This window comes from Thamnophis sirtalis, unplaced genomic scaffold, assembly GCF_051295495.1.
Source record: "Thamnophis sirtalis isolate CommonGarterSnake01/CBP01778 unplaced genomic scaffold, rThaSir2_p1.2 scaffold_11, whole genome shotgun sequence".
Classification (NCBI taxonomy): Eukaryota; Metazoa; Chordata; class Lepidosauria; order Squamata; family Natricidae; genus Thamnophis; species Thamnophis sirtalis.
The window spans coordinates 11,112,263-11,131,510 of NW_028261391.1; the positions used below are offsets into that span (position 1 = coordinate 11,112,263).

At 36.0% G+C, this 19,248-nt stretch overlaps 1 protein-coding gene across 1 annotated transcript in view; it reads right to left on the reverse strand.

Annotated features, from left to right (window-relative positions):
• The window catches only part of PIK3CA (phosphatidylinositol-4,5-bisphosphate 3-kinase catalytic subunit alpha), a 45,953-nt gene continuing 26,705 nt past the window's right edge, over nucleotides 1-19,248 (reverse strand). Inside the window, exons 11-23 of the mRNA XM_014056531.2 lie at nucleotides 17,994-18,128; nucleotides 17,116-17,240; nucleotides 16,135-16,216; nucleotides 15,620-15,784; nucleotides 14,119-14,222; nucleotides 12,994-13,165; nucleotides 12,470-12,576; nucleotides 9,779-9,900; nucleotides 7,957-8,035; nucleotides 7,186-7,356; nucleotides 6,301-6,418; nucleotides 4,363-4,514; nucleotides 1-2,776 (exon numbers count right to left, since the gene is read on the reverse strand). Of these exons, the coding sequence (XP_013912006.1) occupies nucleotides 2,506-2,776; nucleotides 4,363-4,514; nucleotides 6,301-6,418; nucleotides 7,186-7,356; nucleotides 7,957-8,035; nucleotides 9,779-9,900; nucleotides 12,470-12,576; nucleotides 12,994-13,165; nucleotides 14,119-14,222; nucleotides 15,620-15,784; nucleotides 16,135-16,216; nucleotides 17,116-17,240; nucleotides 17,994-18,128 (1,803 nt within the window). The 3' untranslated portion in view covers nucleotides 1-2,505. The remainder of the gene's footprint in view (nucleotides 2,777-4,362; nucleotides 4,515-6,300; nucleotides 6,419-7,185; nucleotides 7,357-7,956; nucleotides 8,036-9,778; nucleotides 9,901-12,469; nucleotides 12,577-12,993; nucleotides 13,166-14,118; nucleotides 14,223-15,619; nucleotides 15,785-16,134; nucleotides 16,217-17,115; nucleotides 17,241-17,993; nucleotides 18,129-19,248) is intronic.

Consider the following 19,248-nt stretch of genomic DNA (forward strand, 5'->3'; position numbering starts at 1 on the left):
TTTTGCATGTTGTGTCTAGGAGTTTTTTCAGTATTTTATTTGTTTTCAGCACACCAAAATACATGGAAATTAGATGAAAATAATCAAACAGCTTTTTAGTTGCAGACCTGTGTTATCTGTATCTATAAAATAAATTAAAGATGCAATTACTAACAGATAATGAATGTTTACATTGTTCAACAAAAATAGCCTCTTAACCGTTTACGTTCTATACACATTTGTTATATTCTACTAGCTACTGTCAGAACACCATATTCAAATTATATTGCACTCTGAATAATACCTATTTTTTGGGGGGAGGCAAATGTGATCAAATATCCAGATTTCAGGAACATTTTCAAATCCTGTGAACTCAGTGAGATAACATTAGTATAAAAGAAATGGCATCTTAGGTTTTTGGGCTCAGGATACACAATATTATAAAAAAATATTTATGGAACAATTTGTACCAGTCACTATGCTGGTTGATGCCAATTTTTTTATGAGTTTCATATTGCAATAAAGACATACAGTATACACAGGCACAAACGTATCTATAAAATATTGGTTGGTTCTGCATGCTGCAAATTATGTAGCAGTCTGAAGACTGTTTAACGATCAGATTTATATTATTATTTCTAGTTTGTTGGTTATTCTAATTAAGCAATTCCTTTCCAGCAGTCTAGGAAGGAAAGCCAAGGGAGAGGTCGAAGGCAAGTTAAAAATAATCAAGATACCCCAATATCTTTTAAAGAGCATTGCCTGAGATTATTTTTAGGAAGATCTGAAAGATCTTATGTCATTCTAATGCATCAAAACTAGCATAAAGACGAATCAGTTTCTACTTCCATAGACAGATCTTCTTATAGAACATTCAGTTACCAATGGAAACAAACTTTGTGGCGTTACTTTGGTTAGGATGCTGAAGACACAAGTTTCCCCCTTTTCATCCAATTGTTTCTCAGTCTATTCAAGGTTATTTTCTGACTATGTTAACCACAGGTATTAAGATTTATTCAAAGAGCTCCCAAACTTTTATAAGAATGTTATAAATATATAATGTTCCCTTTTGGGTAAGCTTAAAATAAGTCAAAAGATTTCTAGAGTCCACTTAGCTTAATTTTACCATTTGAACTTCAGCAAATGTGCTCGAGTTCAGATAAAACTTTAGGATTTAAACATGTTTATTATTGACCATTTTGGCACTCTCCAGATATGTCTGGGTATAACTCCCACTACAAAGCGATTAGTTCTACTGGATAGGGAGGACAGCAGCTGTAGCCCAATAGATTTGGCAAATGGAAAGGTAGAAAAGGCAGTTGTAGACAATGGAAATTGAGCATTCTGATCGCAAGTCGTATTTATTTGGAAGCAAGTGTTACCAGTTTCAAAAGATTTCCCCCTTCCCCTTTGTGACGGCGCAGACAAGGAATTGCAGGCCCTGACCTCATCCTAATGCCAGTACAGACTCTGTACAGCTGCCGAACCTAAGCAGCCTTCTGAATATATGAACTGTAGGCGTACATATCCAGCTTTGCTCAACTTGCCACAGAGAGGTCTCAAAATCTACTCAGCAAGTGCTGAACAAATCCCCGGATGTAGTAAAAATATGTTCTGCAGTGCCCATAGTTCTGCATTTGAGCTGGTTCTAAAGTCAGAATTTGCTACATACAGAGAAACCATGCCCGGAACAGCACAGTATTCTTTAACTCTGATCCTACAAGTCACTGCATCAGTCTAGTGGTTTATATAAATCTGTTAGACAAAGAAGTGGTCTGTAAAATTAAAATGACAGAAAATCAACATAAAGAAATATATATATATATATACATATATATTAATAAGTTTCTGTTATATAAATAACTTTTATAAAAATAATTTTTAATTCTAATAACTCACCTCTTTTTTTTTTAGGCTCTGGAAAGCATGCGGGAAAATGTTTTGAGGTTTAGGTTAGAAAAAATAAAATAAAATCCAAACTCCAAAACCTAAGAAAAACCACTACTCTTAAATCCACAAATTTATCTGACATTATAAAGGCACCATCCCCTCTATTTTTTTTTAACTGAGTACAGTTCATGGGAGAAGAAAGCTCTTTTAGAAACAATGAACAAAATTGCTAAACTTTCCTTCTTTTCATTATTCTGTAACTTATCTGAATCCTTTTTTTTCCCACTATGTGAAAGACTGGACATGTGAAAGATTGGGCTGTTATGCTGGCATAAATCCCCAGTTAAATAAACCAAGTTGAACAAATCTCCAAGTTTACCTTCTTACACTTAAGGCAATAACACAACTACACATATAGGAAAGTTACATGTTGAAATGCATGATTTATAGTGTTCAAAACACTACAAATGTTTTATTTAAATAACTTTGCATCTTTAACCTTGTTGGAAGTTCAAACCCTGTCCTTGGTTTGTGCAACTGTGATGCAACAAGGCCTTTTTTTTTTAAGCTGTTGAGGCAACAGTGCAGTGGAACAGCCAAAAAAACTAGGCTTATCAGTTTTTCATTGTCTTTTCTTTAGTTCAAGGCGTGCTGCTTGATTGTGTGGAAGATCCAGTCCATTTTTGTTGTCCAACCACCATGATGAGCATCATTCATCTGCTTCATGAAATACTCAAGTGCTTCTTGTTCAGTTTTGTCCAACGCAAGAGTCTTGCGTATATATGCAATGTCATCAAAAGACTGTAGTTCTGGCATCCCTGAACCAAGCATCATGGAAAAGAGATTTATGAAGAGGTTGGCATGTTGTCGAATCGCTAGGTAGGCCTTGTAACACATTTCTTGGAACCTTGAAAAGAGAAAGAAAACGCACCACCCTATCAGATTAACAACAACTTGCGATCAGGCCAACAAATACATAGGCATCCTTCTGTTTAAAAAGATTATCTGGATGACAAAATTTTGTTCGAATGTTAAGGAAAACAATTTTATAGTATGTTGTAATCCAGAATGAGTGAGTAGTATTCACTCATTCTGGATTACAATTCCTCAAATTCTAAGCCATCCCGCAATCAGATCATTTGAGTTAAAGCTGTAGGAGCTGTAAGTCAACACATCTGGAGACATATTGATTGCCAAAAGATATATAATTTCCAAGGAATATCTTTCCAGAAACAGTTTCTTTAAATGTAAAAGTAACAAACATTACTCTTGAAAGGGTTTGCGTTATTCAGCTCTATACTTTTGACAATAGTCACAATCAACAACCTCCACGTTCAGCATTAATAAGCATAACTATCATGTGAATACATACAGGAAGATAAAAGGAAATACAGCTATTTTTATATAAGGCTTATGGGTGGTGCCAAATTCATCTGCAATTTTCAGTGTAGAGATCATAAGGCCAAGATGTGTTTTTGTAAGTTTCCCACCCGCAAATTGTTCATGGAGGAAGGCTTATTTATGAAGCTGAGGCTAGATTGGTTCATCACCATCATAATTACCACCATAGTTATTTTGGTAATTTCTATGTTGTCTGGGTGGCTTACAGTATAAAAATGACATGTAATATATGAAATGAAAATATCTGAATTGCTGTGCCAAATTAAAAAACTTTGCTTTCAAAAACAATGCACAGCAGAACTATTTTTACTATTTTCTAAAGGATAAGAAGATAAGCTGTTCTACACTGAAGGGGCTGAGAAGAAGTCGCCTTCTGTGCCCCCAATTCCCTTGAGGAGTGGGTACCTGCACTATAAATACTCTTACCCTAGCTAAACTATCTAGAATGAGCAGGTTCTACTTGGAGAAGAAGTTCCTAAAAATATGAAGGACTTAAACCATAAATCACCAACAGCTTCAATTATGTGCATCTCCTACAGAGTAAGTGCAATTGTATTATGCCAAATATTCTTGTGATAGGTAAACTCTTGAATTCCCTTCAAGGACAGCTACATGTAATGCAAAGTACAATAGTTTAACTGAAAGATAAGAAGGATGTGAGTCAGCACCTTCAGTATTTGGTAACATTTTTTTGGTGGAAATCTCTCTGTGATCATAGGGCAGATTGCTGCCATTTGGCTTCTAACCTGCTTTTCCCCCCTATTACAATAACAACGGTGACTCATAGGCATATGTAATTATTTTCTAGAAAGTGTAATTGAAAATTGGGCCCAAATTGTTGATGCTACCCAATGTTTTTATTCAGGAAAACTCAAGGCAACCGTAATACCGTTTTCTCTATAGCACATAATTGTTATTGTTTGTATATCCCTCCCCCTCATTTTATGTAAGCCGCCCTGAGTCCCCTCAGGGAAAAGGGCGGCCTATAAGTATTAATAAATACTCTAAATACTCTAATAATGCATGTTTTTGCACCGCCCTGCAACAGAAATTTGGTCAGACCAAATAGCATTTCTATTCCAGCTTACTCACCTTTCAAATTCTCTTGTTTTGGTACATTCTTGTGCTCCTTTACTAATCACTATCAAGAAATCTTGTGTTAAGACAAATGGCACGCGCTCCCGTTTGTAACCAAACTTCTTCTTTTTGTGATCCAAAAAGTGCCCAAAATCAATATGAAATAGCTACGGAGAATATATTTCAGATTGTTATTAATGTGAACAAAGACCAAATGTTAATTTTCAGAGAAGAGCAAGAAAGATGGCACTGGAGACTAAAACATATGAACAATGGTTTCTGGAATTGGGTATTTTTAGTTTAATGAAAAGAAAGACTAGGGGAGACATGATAGCAGTTTTTCAATATCTCAGGGGCTGCCACAAAGAAGAGGGGGGTAATCTATTCTCCCAAGCACCTGAAGGCAGGACAAGAGGCAAGAGGCAAGAGGCAATGAACTAATCAAGGAGAGAAGCAACCTAGAACTAAGGAGAAATTTCCTGACAGTTAGAACAATTAATCAGTGGAACAGCTTGCTTCCAGATGTTGTGAATGCTCCAACACTGGGAGTTTTTAAGAAGAGATTGGGCAACCATTTGTCTGAAATGATATAGGACTTCCTGCATGAGCAGGGGGTTACAATACAATACAATTCAGTACAATAGCAGAGTTGGAAGGGACCTTGGAGGTCTTCTAGTCCAACCCCCTGCCTAGGCAGGAAACCCTATACCAGCGATGGCGAACCTTTTTTGGCTCACGTGCCCTAAGTGGCGGGGAGCGCAGGGGGTGTCGTGTAGGGGCGTGCCACACCCATAATGCAATGCGCATGCGTGCACTACAGGCGCTCCCCCCATTTTTTGCGTGCTTTTTTCGCCCTTCCCAGGCTCCAGAGGCTTTTTAGGAGCATGGGGAGGGCGAAAACTGCCTCCCCACCCCCCGGAGGCTTCAACGACCTTCAGGAGGCTTCCCTGAAGCCTCCAGAGCAGGCAAAATGACCCTCTGGGCAAACTGGAAGTCACTTCTGGTTTGCTCGGAGGGTCGTTTTGAGCGCTCCGAAGGCTTCAGGGACCTTCAGGAGGCTTCCCTGAAGCCTCCGGAGCAGTCAAAACAACCCTCAGAGCAAACCAGCTTTTTTGGCAGCTGCTGCATACGGCTGGCTCATATTTAAATGGTTGTCCACTAGGACTCCAAGATCCCTCTCGCAGTTACTACTATTGAGCAAGGTACCACCTATACTGTACCTGTGCATTTCGTTTTTCTTGCCTAAATGTAGAACCTTACTCTTTTCACCATTGAATTTCATTTTATTAGACAGTGCCTAATGTTCAAGTTTGTCACGATCCTTCTGTATCTTAAGCCTGTCTTCTGGAGTGCTGGCTATTCCTGCCAGCTTGGTGTCATCTGCAAATTTGATCAGTTCCCCATTTATTCCCTCATCCAAATCATTGATGAAGATGTTGAAGAGTACTGGGCCTAAAACAGAGCCTTGGGGTACTCCACTGCATTGGAATAGAAGACCTTCAAGGTCCCTTCCAACTCTGTTATTCTGCTATACCTGCTCTGGTTTTGCAGTCCATATGTCAGGGTACAAAATAATTCTATAAGATTAGCACTCTTCAAAATGTACTAGAGAACTCTCGCATTTATTAGAAGTTTGTTTGGAAAATCTTAACTGTGTGTGGGGGAGGGATTTCCACAAAACAATGAAGTTTCCAATGAAATGGAAAACACTGGGTGAATTCTAAAGAATATTCTCAGGTCACATTTGTAGTGCTACAGTCTATGCTTCTTTGCTTGTGTCCCATGTGAATGTTACTAGAGCTAAAGATTCTTACAGTGCACAGAGAACACAGGACCCATATCTATAATATCCTCAACTGATGCACAAAATATATCTCTAAGATAGAAAATATGACAATTATTGCACCCCATAAATAAAGATACTGAAAGAGAATATATTTCAAATATTTTTACCTGCCCATCATCTTTTACCATAATGTTGCTATTATGACGATCACCAATTCCCAATATAAAAGTAGCTACACAATAGCCAGCACATGAGCGAGTAAACAAATCGATAGCTGGATCATACCTAGGAAATATAAAAAAAATGTTAGTTAGGTAAAGACTGCTTTGTTATTTTGACGTGTCAAATAATGTAGAATAATTATTAATTCTTGTAGCCATCTTGTAATAACCTTACAAACATTTTGGCAGAAGAGAAAGTTAAAAAAAAGATTTTAAAGATTCCTTTTTAATTAAAGTATTAATAGCATGATTTTTAAGTTAACAAAATATACAGAGTGCAAAATCTTATGTAGATCTTTGTCCATTATCAAACCCTGCTGTCCAATAATTTTGTGATGAAATAACAAACTTTATTATATCTATGCTGTAGATCATTACATCAGATTCCAGTGCCAGCTGATTTGAGCTGTCCTCCAAAGCTACAACTTTTATAGTACTTTTGGTATTTTCCAGCTGCCAACATCCACCATTAATATACTGTCTATCACAGAAACTAAGCTTCTGTAACATTTACAGAGAACTCTGGCGTTTATTAGAAGTTTGTTTGGAAAATCTTTACTATGTTGTGGTGGTGGTGGTGGTGAGGATTTTACAGAAGATACAAAGTTGTGCATGCTGTTACATCACCCTAACTTTACATCTCGGCCACAATCAAGGAAGCTGGATGACAAGTGTCAATCATCTACTGAGTTCTACACTTATTGGTGTGCTTAACGTCATTGGGTTGTGAGCACAATAGTTTTTAGCAGAGGAAAAGTCAAGATGATTAGGTTTCACCAAGAACAGATTATTTTAAAAATAATAATAATAAAGGTTAGTTATTCAACTCACATTTCCCCTTTGTTCTTGTCTTTGAGCCACTGGTGTAAGGTGTGGCTGTTGAATTGCAGCGCACCTTTAAGGCCACCCTTGCACTGGATCTGCATGATTGTATGTGAATTTCTCACAACTTCAATAAGCCCCACACAGTCACCAATAGATAAGCATCCATAAGGTAGCATCCTAAAAAAAGAACATGACACTTTTGTTTTCCAATAGAGTTGTCAAAATACTAGTAAATGAGTATGTCCATCGAACAAAATGCACAGGTATGCAACCCTAGATTGCAATAATTAGGCTTGGGTTTTCTAATGGAATCTAATTAACCTCACACTCGTCATTGAGCTATCTTGTCATTAAGAAGAGATTTTAAACAATTGTGCAAATAGTTCCAAGGGCCCACATGAGCCACCCAAGTTATGTCTAAAATGGAGAAAGTTTCATGCACACTTTGTGGTATAGGGCAAGATCTGTTCTTTCATTTGAAATATTCCACCGTGAATGCCTGAAAGGGCTTTTTAAGTCTTGGCAAATGTATACAAACAAAACATTAGAGCACAGTGGTACTTTCCTGAGCTGCTTGAATGAAACAAAATGCAAAGTCACCCTGCACAAAGAAAAAAGACTGCAAACAAATTGAAACACTTGTAACATTGACAAAGCCATGATAAGTGATGACGTAATATTTGCTGCAAACTCTTCGCCAAGATCATATTCTTTATTAGACAGCAGCAGAAAGGAAAAACACAAATAGAACTATTGGCAGAATTTAGGAATACTTGCCTAAGATCAAGGCCTTGATTTTGCCAGATGTTCTCCATAATTCGAATTATTTGAAGCGTGAGCATATCCTGGCGTAGGTCTGGATAAAAAAATGCATTATGTAAGGGATGAATTTTAGAAAACTGAATAGAGTTTTTACAACTTTATTTTTTTTTAATCAAATGTACAGTATTTTTTATTAAGATTACTTTAAAGACTGCTAAACCAGCTGATGTTAAAATCCAGTTTTAATCCAGAGATGCTGAGTTTAGGAATAACGTTTATAAACTTTGTGATAGGCACTATAGGGGACAGAAGCAGAGATCACCAAATATTATAGTCAGTTCTCAACTTCAACAAAATAACTTCATTTACCTATATACCTATAGGAATATACCTATAGCAGTCACTGCATGTGCCTGTATACTCCGTGGCCAGGTAAAGGTAATTCTTTTGTGATACTATTAGATCAGAGTAAAAGAGAACAGGAACAAGCAACAATGTCCCTGCAAGGACTTCTCTCTTGAACAAAGCATCTATCTATTCCACCCAGGGTTTCATCAAGAAAACTGCAGGATCCCCAAATATTTGGTAGGAAGTTCAACCATGATGGCAGCATTGTTCCTTAGGCTGGAAATTCCCCTCTCCATTATTTCTCCTTCTGTCTCCAATACTCTGTAAATCGATTGCCCTGCTCATCAGAATGGAAATGATGTGAGTTTTTGCCAGAAGTTTTCATACAAATATAAAGCACCAAATTCCTTCTTTAAAAAAACAAAAAGAAATTTGCCCAGGAAAAAAATCAGTTGAGCATTGCTAAAATGTTATTTTATGAGCCACGGTAGCACAGTGGTTAGAGTGCATTACTGCAGGCTACTTCTGCTGCCTGCCGGCTGCCTGCAATTTAGCAGTTCAAATCTCACCAGGCTCACCAGACTCAGCCTTCCATCCTTCCAAAGTTGGTAAAATGAGGACCCTGATAGATGGGGGCAATATGCTGACTCTGTAAACCGCTTAGAGAGAGGGCTGTAAAGCTCTGTGAAGTGGTATATAAGTGTAAGAGTGCAGAGAAGAGCAACAAAGATGATTAGGGGACTGGAGGCCAAAACATATGAAGAATGGCTGCAGGAACTGTATGTCTAGTTTAATGAAAAGGATGACCAGGGGAGACTTGATAGCAGTCTTTCAATATCTCAGGGGTTGCCACAAAGAAGAGGGAGTCAAACTATTCTCCAAGGCACCTGAGGCACAACAAGAAGCAATAGGTGGAAACTAATCAAGGAGAGAAGCAACCTAGAACTGAGGAGAAATTTCCTGACAGAACAATTTATCAGTGGAACAACTTGCCTCCAGAAGTTATGAATGCTCCAACACTGGAAGTTTTTTAAGATGTTGGATAACCATTTGTCTAAAATGGTATAGAGTTTCCTGCCTAAGATGGTGGTTGGATTAGAAGACCTCCAAGGTCCATTCCAACTTTGTTATTCTATTCTATTCTATTCTATTGCTATTTTCAAAATGAACAGAGGGCTCTCACATAGGAGAGAAACACATTTAAACTGTTCGATAGAAAAGAACACACTCCTGCTCTGTGTGAAATCTTCACCTGATACCATTATGCTCAATAAATCTGAATAAATTTGGATTTAGAAGGGCAAGAAATACCTTCAGAAAATAATCTCAGATATATATCCTGGGATGCATAGGGATACCACTGTGTCAGTATCCAGATATCCATGTGAAATGAATTTTTATGCTGGGATATACACTCTGAATTGGAGTGTTTCAAGGCAGGATAGTGAAAACAACAATGTAGAAATTAGAACAAAATGTTTTTCTTTACCATCCCCATTTTTAAAGATGATCTCATTGTTCTGAAATAGCAGCTCAGACATAATATCTGGGTTTTCCCAATTAAGCCATAAGGGTCTTTTGGCAGAAGACATAATCCTGCATTCCTCAAGCCTACAAAGAAATAGATATCGGTTTAAACAAGTTTTGTTCCAGTAGACATAAATTATTACATTTCTGTAGAACCCTTAGAAGTAGATTAACTTTTCACTTCTAATGATCATTCTCTAATTATAATTTATAATGAAAATATATCACTGTGAATTAGTTTTAACCACAAAACATATCCAATCTAAAGCAACAGTGTCACTGTTTATGCCATGAACGAAAAACTGCATTGAAAAAGCCATTCTGAATTGAAGTCTACAGAAACATTTGTTGGACAATAATTTACAGAGATGCTTTTTTGAAGGAGTAGGTTTTCCTTAATTAAAATCAGCAAAAAAAAATCATGAGATTGACTTCTGATTAACCCCACCTGATTTTGGAGTGATTTAGAATTTATTAGAACTTAACAGAACTTATAAAACAGTTATAAAGAGAATATCATACATTGCTAATGCTTTGATAAATTTAATTTTATATAATTGTATTTATTGCAATATTACATTGATATACTCTGCTACAGTGAAATAGATTTGCAGAATACAGAACATAAAGCACAAGTTTAATTTGATCCAGATTTGATCAATTTTGCATTTATCAATGACAATATGTATGAATTGAAATTAGATTTCCATTTGGTTTTATTGGTGCGCTAATACAGAATTAATCTGAAGACACTCAAAGCAAAAAAAATTAATTTAATGTAGATAATCTAAATAAGGCATGTTATTTAGGTACAATAAACACTATACTGCCAAAAGTATTCGCTCACCTGCCTTTACTAGCATATGAACTTACTGTAAGCGACATCCCATTCCTAATCCATAGGGTTCAATATGACGTCGGTCCACCCTTTGCAGCTATAACAGCTTCCACTCTTCTGGGAAGGCTGTCCACAAGGTTCAGGAGTGTGTTTATGGGAATTTTTGACCACTCTTCCAGAAAAGTATTTGTGAGGTCACACACTGATGTTGGACGAGTTTTCGTGGCCTACCACTTCATGGCTGAGTTGCTGTCGTTCCCAAACACTTCCACGTTCTTATAATACAGCTGACAGTTGACTGTGGAATATTTAGGAGCGAGGAAATTTCACGACTGGATTTGTTGCACAGGTGGCATCCTATCACAGTTCCAGGCTGGAATTCACTGAGCTCCTGAGAGCGACCCATCCTTTCACCAATGTTTGTCAAAACAGTCTGCATGCCTAGGTACTTGATTTTATACACCTGTGGCCATGGAAGTCATTGGAACACCTGATTCTGATTATTTGGATGGGTGAGCGAATACTTTTGGCAATATAGTGTATGTGCGCAAAATGTTTTGAGCTTGCAACACATTGACTTTATTTTTCCAAGTTTGAAACATTCCAGATTTCAAATACTTTTACTTTTAATCAAAATCAAATTGTGTTGGTCAAATTTATAAGTTAGTAATAGGAAAGATGCAAGAAAGCTAATTAAAAATCATAGGTTCAAAGAAATCAGCAATGATTGGTTTAATAACCTACCAGTATAATTTCAGTTTTAATTGGTAGACCCTAGGATTTAACTATAATCTAGTCATGGAGTGCAAAGTGAAATCTATGTGTGATATAAGAAACATGGTGGTCCACCAATCATGAGATGTCTTTTCTAGGTCATTAAAACATCTATGCTGACTGAAAAGGGGGAAATTGAATTTGGGTGCTAAGGAGCACACTGATTACTTTTTTCTAACTCTGAAAATCTTAGTTATACCATCTCTTTCATGGTATCATTTCATTATTTGAAAGAAATAATAAAGAATAAAGATATTTCAATTGTTTTATTTATTTTAACACACAATTTTATTCATTTACTAGCTGGATACCCATGCTTCGTGATGAAGCTATGTGATTGGGCTATGCAGGAGAAATTTGGTTCACAATCTGTTGGCTCAGTGATGGTCGGTGATTGAAACACATAGGGGAATATTGCTCCATCAGCCTTGAGTCCGGAAGCAGTTCCATAGGTGGAAGACATAAACATTTTGGTGAGGTACTGATGTTTAGTACTCTAAGCAGCCCAAGACCGCTCCTGAGTGAAGGAGTGGAATATCTGCCAGTTTGAACTGAGGTAATGGAATGTGAGGCAACTGGCAGTTGGAACAGAGTTCTTTTCAGTGGGGAGAGGGAGTAGAACTCCCTTAGCATCAGAGCGTGTTAATTACTGTATTAAAAATACTAATGATGTGATGGTCATTTTGAAAAATCCTTTCTTAGCAAGCACCTAGAAGCCAAGAGGAACATAGATGCCAAATTTCAAGTTTGTAGGCTTTACAGTTCTGGACATTTCATGATGAGTGAGTGGTATTTGGTATACAAAATGTAACAATTACTTTGTATCATCATTGGTTTCCTTATGCCAATAAATTTAATATTTTCTTGGGCCATCTTAATTCAACAGTCTTTGTCCTACAAGTTGCAAGATCAAATCAGGACGAAGAAGACAAAGTGAACTCATACTTTTAAGAATTCATATTTTGATACCATCCTGCTGATCCATTATTCACATTCCATATATATTCCTGGCTCAAATAATTTCTGGAAAGGAAACAATACCTCAGAGTTCCAAGCTGATGAGCAGGATTAAGAGGAGATATGAAGCCTTGAAGAGCATCCATGAAGTCCGGCCGCCTCATTTGCTCCACAAGGAATTTCATCTGTACCTGTTTAATGACAGCACTGAGTAGTTAATGATAGACCCATATATTTCAAAAGTTTTGCTTTTAGCATGAATACCAGCATGGTATTTGAAACATTTCAATGGGAGAAAAATACAGCAAATTCTACAAATGCTGCTTTCTAAATACATATAGTTGGAGCCAGTTTGCTATAATGGCTAAGGTGCTGACCTAGAAACCAAGCATTGATCAGTTCTAGTCCCCCCTTAGGCATGAAAGCTGACTGGGTGACCTTGGCCTAGTCATTCTCTTTTAGTCACCTTACAGGTTGTGGGGAAAATAGGAGTATATTCGCCACCTTGAGATACTTATAATGTACTAAAGGCAATGTGAAAAATCTAATAATAAAAATATAAAACATGCCACAATTTTAAACCTTATTTTGCTGATGCATAATTTTACCTTTTGTGTTTCATCCTTTTTCTCCTGCTTCAGGATATCTGTGAGGTTAATCAATTTTTCCATAGCTTCCACTTGTCGGCTCAAATGTTTTAGGTACATTCCACAAGCTCGGCAGTAGGAATCCAAGAGCAGACCAAATCTCTGGCTCACATTTTTATTGTGCATTTCAGACCTATACATAAGAATATCTTAGCTTAAGTAATGATATGGATTGCTAAAGGTGTTCATAAAACATACTCAATTTTATGTTATGATAATGGTTTAATATCACCAACTTTTTGGCATTTATTTTAGAGCCAAAAGAGTTACTGGAAGATCTTGTTTATCAAGTATATTTTCAATCATATAAAACATTAAAAAAAAAAAAACTATTTTAGCTTCTTAGTCACAAGATAGTTAAGCTTAGATTCCTTGTCTTTATAATACAAGGTATTATAATGTAATACTCTTTAAGGGAGATGGGTGGTTTAGAATGAATTAATGAATGAATGATAATAATAATGATGATGATGATGATGAAATATGTGATCTGGCCATCGAAACTACAGAGCTATGGATGAAGCATGTAACAGTGATACCCATTGTCATCGGGGCACTTGGCACCATGTCCAAGAATTTTACAAGATACATCAACAAATTGCAACTTCCTGCAATAACACCAGCGGAACTGCAAAAAACTGTGCTACTCAGAACATCTTATATTTTAATAAGGTACTTGGTTGATACCTAGGACGCTGGTAGCAACCCGTATCAACCATTAGCACCAGTCACTGGTATTTGTAATGCATTTTTGAATGTTCAGTTGGCTGAGTTTCATGTTTAATGAATAAAGTATATAACAACAACAACAACAACAGATACCCATTGTCATCGGGGCACTTGATACCATGTCCAAGAATTTTATAAAATACATCAAGAAATTGCAGCTTTCTGCAATAATATCAGTAGAACTGCAAAAAACTGCGCTACTCAGAGCATCGTACATCTTAAGAATTTACTTGGTTGATACCTAGGATGCTGGCCGTTAGCACCAGTCAATGGTATTTGTAACACATTTTTAAATGTTCAGTTGATTTGAGTTTCATGTAAAAGAGATTAAGAACAACAACAATAATCTAAACTTACTTTAAATGCCAAAAGAAGAAGTGTCCTATTCTCTGATTAGTCAGTGCCTTTTTGAGTAAAAATCTTACCAAGAGGCTATCCAAGTACTGTTCATACTTCAGAACCTAGAGATAACAATGAAATTGAATTGTGATTGGCATTATCAGTATTTCTAAGGCTGGAACACTCCTGAGAACATCAGCAATGGGTATTTGTATACAGGTAGTCTTTGCTTAATGATGGTAATTGGGAGCAGCTGCAACAATGTAATTCTAAGCCTGTTGTAAAGTGTCTTGACGACACATGGAAGTGGGGTCACTGTGATGGCAACAACTACGAAGACCTGACATAAGTCCCCTTCATTTACCACCATGAACAAGCGGTAATTCAATGAAGACATCCTGTACTATGTTTTCTAACCAATACCTCTTAAGTAGGTATTGGGGTTTGGTTATTGGGTGGGCTAATGATTTAGGATTTTATCTCATTTTTTTTTAATTAATTTTTTTTTAAATTTCAATTTAAAACAAGTACAACATCTCTCTTTACATGCTATAGAAAGTGTATCAGTCGGTCACAAATAAACTTTGGTACATCTCCTCCACAGTCAACAAACATAACTCATGTTAACTCAAGCATTTTAACTCAGATATTCATACATATCACCATCATCATATATCCATTTTCATTTGACTGTAATTATTATTTAAAAATATTGATAATAATACTCTTAAACAATACATGCCCACACCAGTGGGAAAAGAAAAAATAAAAACAACAACAACAACAAAAACATAAAAAACAAAAAAAAAAACAACAACAAAAAAGACAAAAAGAACAAAAGACAAGGCAGGGAAGAAAAAACAAAAAAAACAAAAGAAAAAAACCCACAGGTATATATTATATAAAAAAAAGTATATCAGCTGGTTACAACATGTTTTGGTGCATCTCTTCCATTAATTCATATTAATTCAAATATCTTAGCTCAAATGTTTACCATATTGACATCATTATACCTCCACTTTTAGTTAACTACAGTTATTTAAACATCCTTCAACCTTAACTATGCCAAGGATTTAATCCATAACCACATGCTGACATTTCATTTACTTGTTTGTAAAATCCTCTATTAACATCAAATCCTCATATCCTATTTTAGCTGAACATCCATAATATTTAATACCAAAAATTCCATCTTCCATGCAATATAATTTATTATCATTCTCCCTTCTTTATGTAGTTATATAAAGGATTTTATCTCATTTTTTAATGATGCTCATTTGTGAACTGCAGACGCTTGCATCTTGTGCAGTGGTAACTTTTCAGATAGCTGCCCATAAAACAGTTCTTTTCAGTTACATTTTTTCTTTGCTTTCCTCCTCTCATGAATTCCAAATCACTTTAAAAATTCCATGAGAAAAATTCTGTCATACTGTCCTTTGGGAAATTTCATTTAAGTATGCAGCTTTTGAATTCCTGTACATATGATAGAAGCACAGTTATTTCAAACAGAGCACAGTACCTGAACCAGCTGAATCAAATACTGAGAGAGTTTGTCATCTGTCAAGTATTTTTCCAAACACCGAATTGCAAAGGCTCGCATCATTGGATCTGGATAATTGCAGTCCAGAAGCTCCATTGCTTGCTCGGGCCTGATTTGAGGCCAGTCTTTTATCAAGCAGTACATCTGTGTGAGTAAGAGAGCAAAATTTTGACTACAGTCATGAAAACAATCTTCTGAGTCAGACCAAATTCTTCTCAGCTAATACCCTGCTTCCAACAATGGACTACCAGGTATCGTGAGAAGGGTAGAAAGAGGACATAAGTTAATGGCTGGCTTTTAGTCCATAATACTTGGTAGCCAATGGTGCTCCATCTCTAAATATGGATGTTCTACCCATTCAACAGGCCCAGTAGCCCCAGGGAATCTTATCATATTATCCCATATTGCATCAGATATAATATAATAGCATCCTAATATAATGAAACATTAAAAGTCCTGCTTAATAAACAAGTTTTTTTAAGGCATTTGTTTACCTGGGCTACTTCATCCCTGGAATTCCATTTAACAGACAAAAGAAGTTTAGGTAGGATTTCTGGCATAGATACACAGTAGTGCCTGAAAAAGAAGACAGAGAGGAGTATATTGCACAAATAATTCTATCTATTACTTCTGTATGAAATCTTATGAATCAAGAAATAATATATTAAACTAAGAATAGTATTTTTAAAAAAGTTGGTTTGAAAAGAACATTCTTAAATGTCAGAAGAGTAACTTATGAGTCTTAAGGCAGGACATAGGCCCATACTCCAGAAAAGATATATAGAATCAGTGTCATCAATATAATCTCAAAAGACCTTGATGACTTTAAGTAAAACATATTCAGATTATTTAATACATTTAAAACTTTAGGAATAATCTCCTGTCTTGAACTGGAACCGAACCCTATATATTAAGAGAACTAATATATTGGTTAAACAAATGCAGATAGCACAAACTACTCCCGATACATTTTTTAAAATTTCTACATTCAGCACATACTAGGTGGTTTCTTTATTTATTAAGAAAATTTTTATGGCTGCCTAATTCACTCATAGTGACTCTGGGAAGCTTACAGAAATAAAATTCCATATAAAAAACCTCTACCCAAGTTTGGAGCAGCTGAATCAGTGGTGGGATTCAAATTTTTTTACTACTGGTTCTGTGGGTATGGCTTGGTGGGCATGGCAGGGGAAGGATACTATAAAATCTCCATTTCCACCCCACGGGAAAGTTACTACAAAATTCCCCTCTTCCTCCCGATCAGCCGGGACTTGGGAGGTAGAGAATAGATGGGGGCAGGGTCAGTCGAGGTGGTATTTATCGGTTCTCTGAACTACTCAAATTTTCCGCTACCGGTTCTTCAGAACTGGTCAGAACTTGCTGAATATCACCTCTGAGCTGGATCATATCTAAGGACCGTAGACATAGCTATGCTCTGTAATATCATTTACATACTGAAAAGCTGGTTGTTATACCTGTGGCTCCAAAGGAAGTCTTTTTCTTGTTCAGTTATTTCAGATAAGGGGTCTCTAGTACAGATTGCCCGGAGCTGCTCTTTGTCGTTGTCTCTTAACTCATTATCTCTAGCTATTCTGTTACTCTGTGGAAGAAAGGAATACATAGCATCATTCATATAATGAACACCTTGTTCAAATGCTGTTATTGCCAAAAAGGCTCAAAAAGACTTATTTTATCTTCTGAATCAGCGGACGGAAAACTGTGCTTGGGAATATTTCTGTTACAAGGTTTGCAATGGAAAAAGTGTTTCTTTGTTCAGCACTAAAGAATGTACATGAAGTTCCAGAGATCTTCAAACAGGTTTTGATGCTTCCTCAAATGATTTAAAAATACAGCATTATAGACATAGATGATTTAATATTTTTCCCCACTATGATATAATTTGATGAACTAAAATCTGTGGGTTTCCCCCCATAAATCAATAAGCTTGCACATATTATTTTTTTAAAAAAAATGTTTATTTTAAATAAAAGTTATTCAATGACTTAATATGGAATATATCTAAAGAAGGGCAATTATATTAATGAGCCTGTTCAGAGTTTTCAATCAGGTGAGGACTCAGGTAAACAGTAGTTTACTTGGTTTCTCCAACAGGTTGAATACAGATAGTTACAATTTTATTGTTAGGTCATGACACTGAACTCATGCTATTAGTACTATATAATTTTGAATTTTACATTTTGAAGATGTAAAACGATTGTTATTTTATTTTGCTACCTAAAGAGGAGGTTGATAGCTATATTTCTATTCAAAAAGGACCTAGGAGTTGGATGTGGCTCATTGTTCATGTTCTTAGCCCCAAGAAAACTAGAGAAGGAAAAAAAAAAGTCCTCACCAGCCCTGCATGGTTGTAATTAAATCCTTGTTCTCGAGAAATAATCCAGTTGGCATGTTCTTCTATTACTGACATGTCAGGAAACTTGACAGGACTGCTAAACCAATCAAATTCCAGTTCCAAACAAGGAGTTTCCTAAAGAGAAAACATGTTCTTTCATTTATAGACAGAAATAGCGTGAAAATACAAAACTTAAAATAACTAAAATGTTTAACTGTCTTAGATCATTAGTACTGCTTCTTGCAAATAATCTTGTACAGAGAACATGAATGTATCTGAAGCAGGGATTTCTGCTCAATTCTTTTCATGCCAATTAGTTGTTGTTTATTTGTGTGCTACATGGAAGAGCCACGTAAATCCTGACTACGCCCAAAATAATATTTTACCACCTTATTACTGTAAAACAGAATGGTATGCAAATGAAAGTAAATGGACAAAAATAAAGTTTAATTTAAGCAAAATTTAAAAATTAATTAAAATTAAATACAATTAATATTATTCTGCAGGTAGTTAACAATTTCTTTCTTCTGTAACTTTAAAAAAATATTCGCCTAACTTGAAAAGAAATGAGACCAACGAAATCTTTCAAAAGCTTTGAATCTATGATGAGATGTTTTACAGACAATTTTTAGGAATTATGATCAAAACCTCTGATTTAAGACAATGAAGTATGCTAGAAATTGGCTTTAAATATTTTATTATAAACACAATAATGTGAAATCACAATTGCCAGTTCATTAGTGGGTATTAGCCTTCAGATGCACTGAATTTTTCCCAATAATTTTGAATGCTATTATGTATAGCAGAATAGTTTAAATGCAGATCCAAGCAATGTGGCCTTTTGTAATTGATAGGTGGAAATTTTTTCAATGCACCAATTTCTTTAAGTGCCATCCAAGATGTTTTGGTAGAATACCTAGTATTGGTTCCACCATGGTCATCTATTTATTTGTATCCTGCCTTTATTATTTTTATAAATAATTCAAGGTGGTGAACATACCTAATGTTCTTTCCTTTTCCTATTTTCCCACAACAACAACCCTTTAAGATGGGTTGGTCTGAGAGAGAGAGACTAACGTGCCCAAATTTGCCCACCTGGTTTTCATGCCTAAGGCAGGACTTGGACTCATGGTCTCCAACTTTCTAGCCTGCTGTCCTAACTACTAGTAGACCGAACTTCTCTCCAGTTATACCATAGTCTTTCACTTTGGATTTTCAGTACTTTTTGATCCTCTCCAATTCTTTGTCTTATACT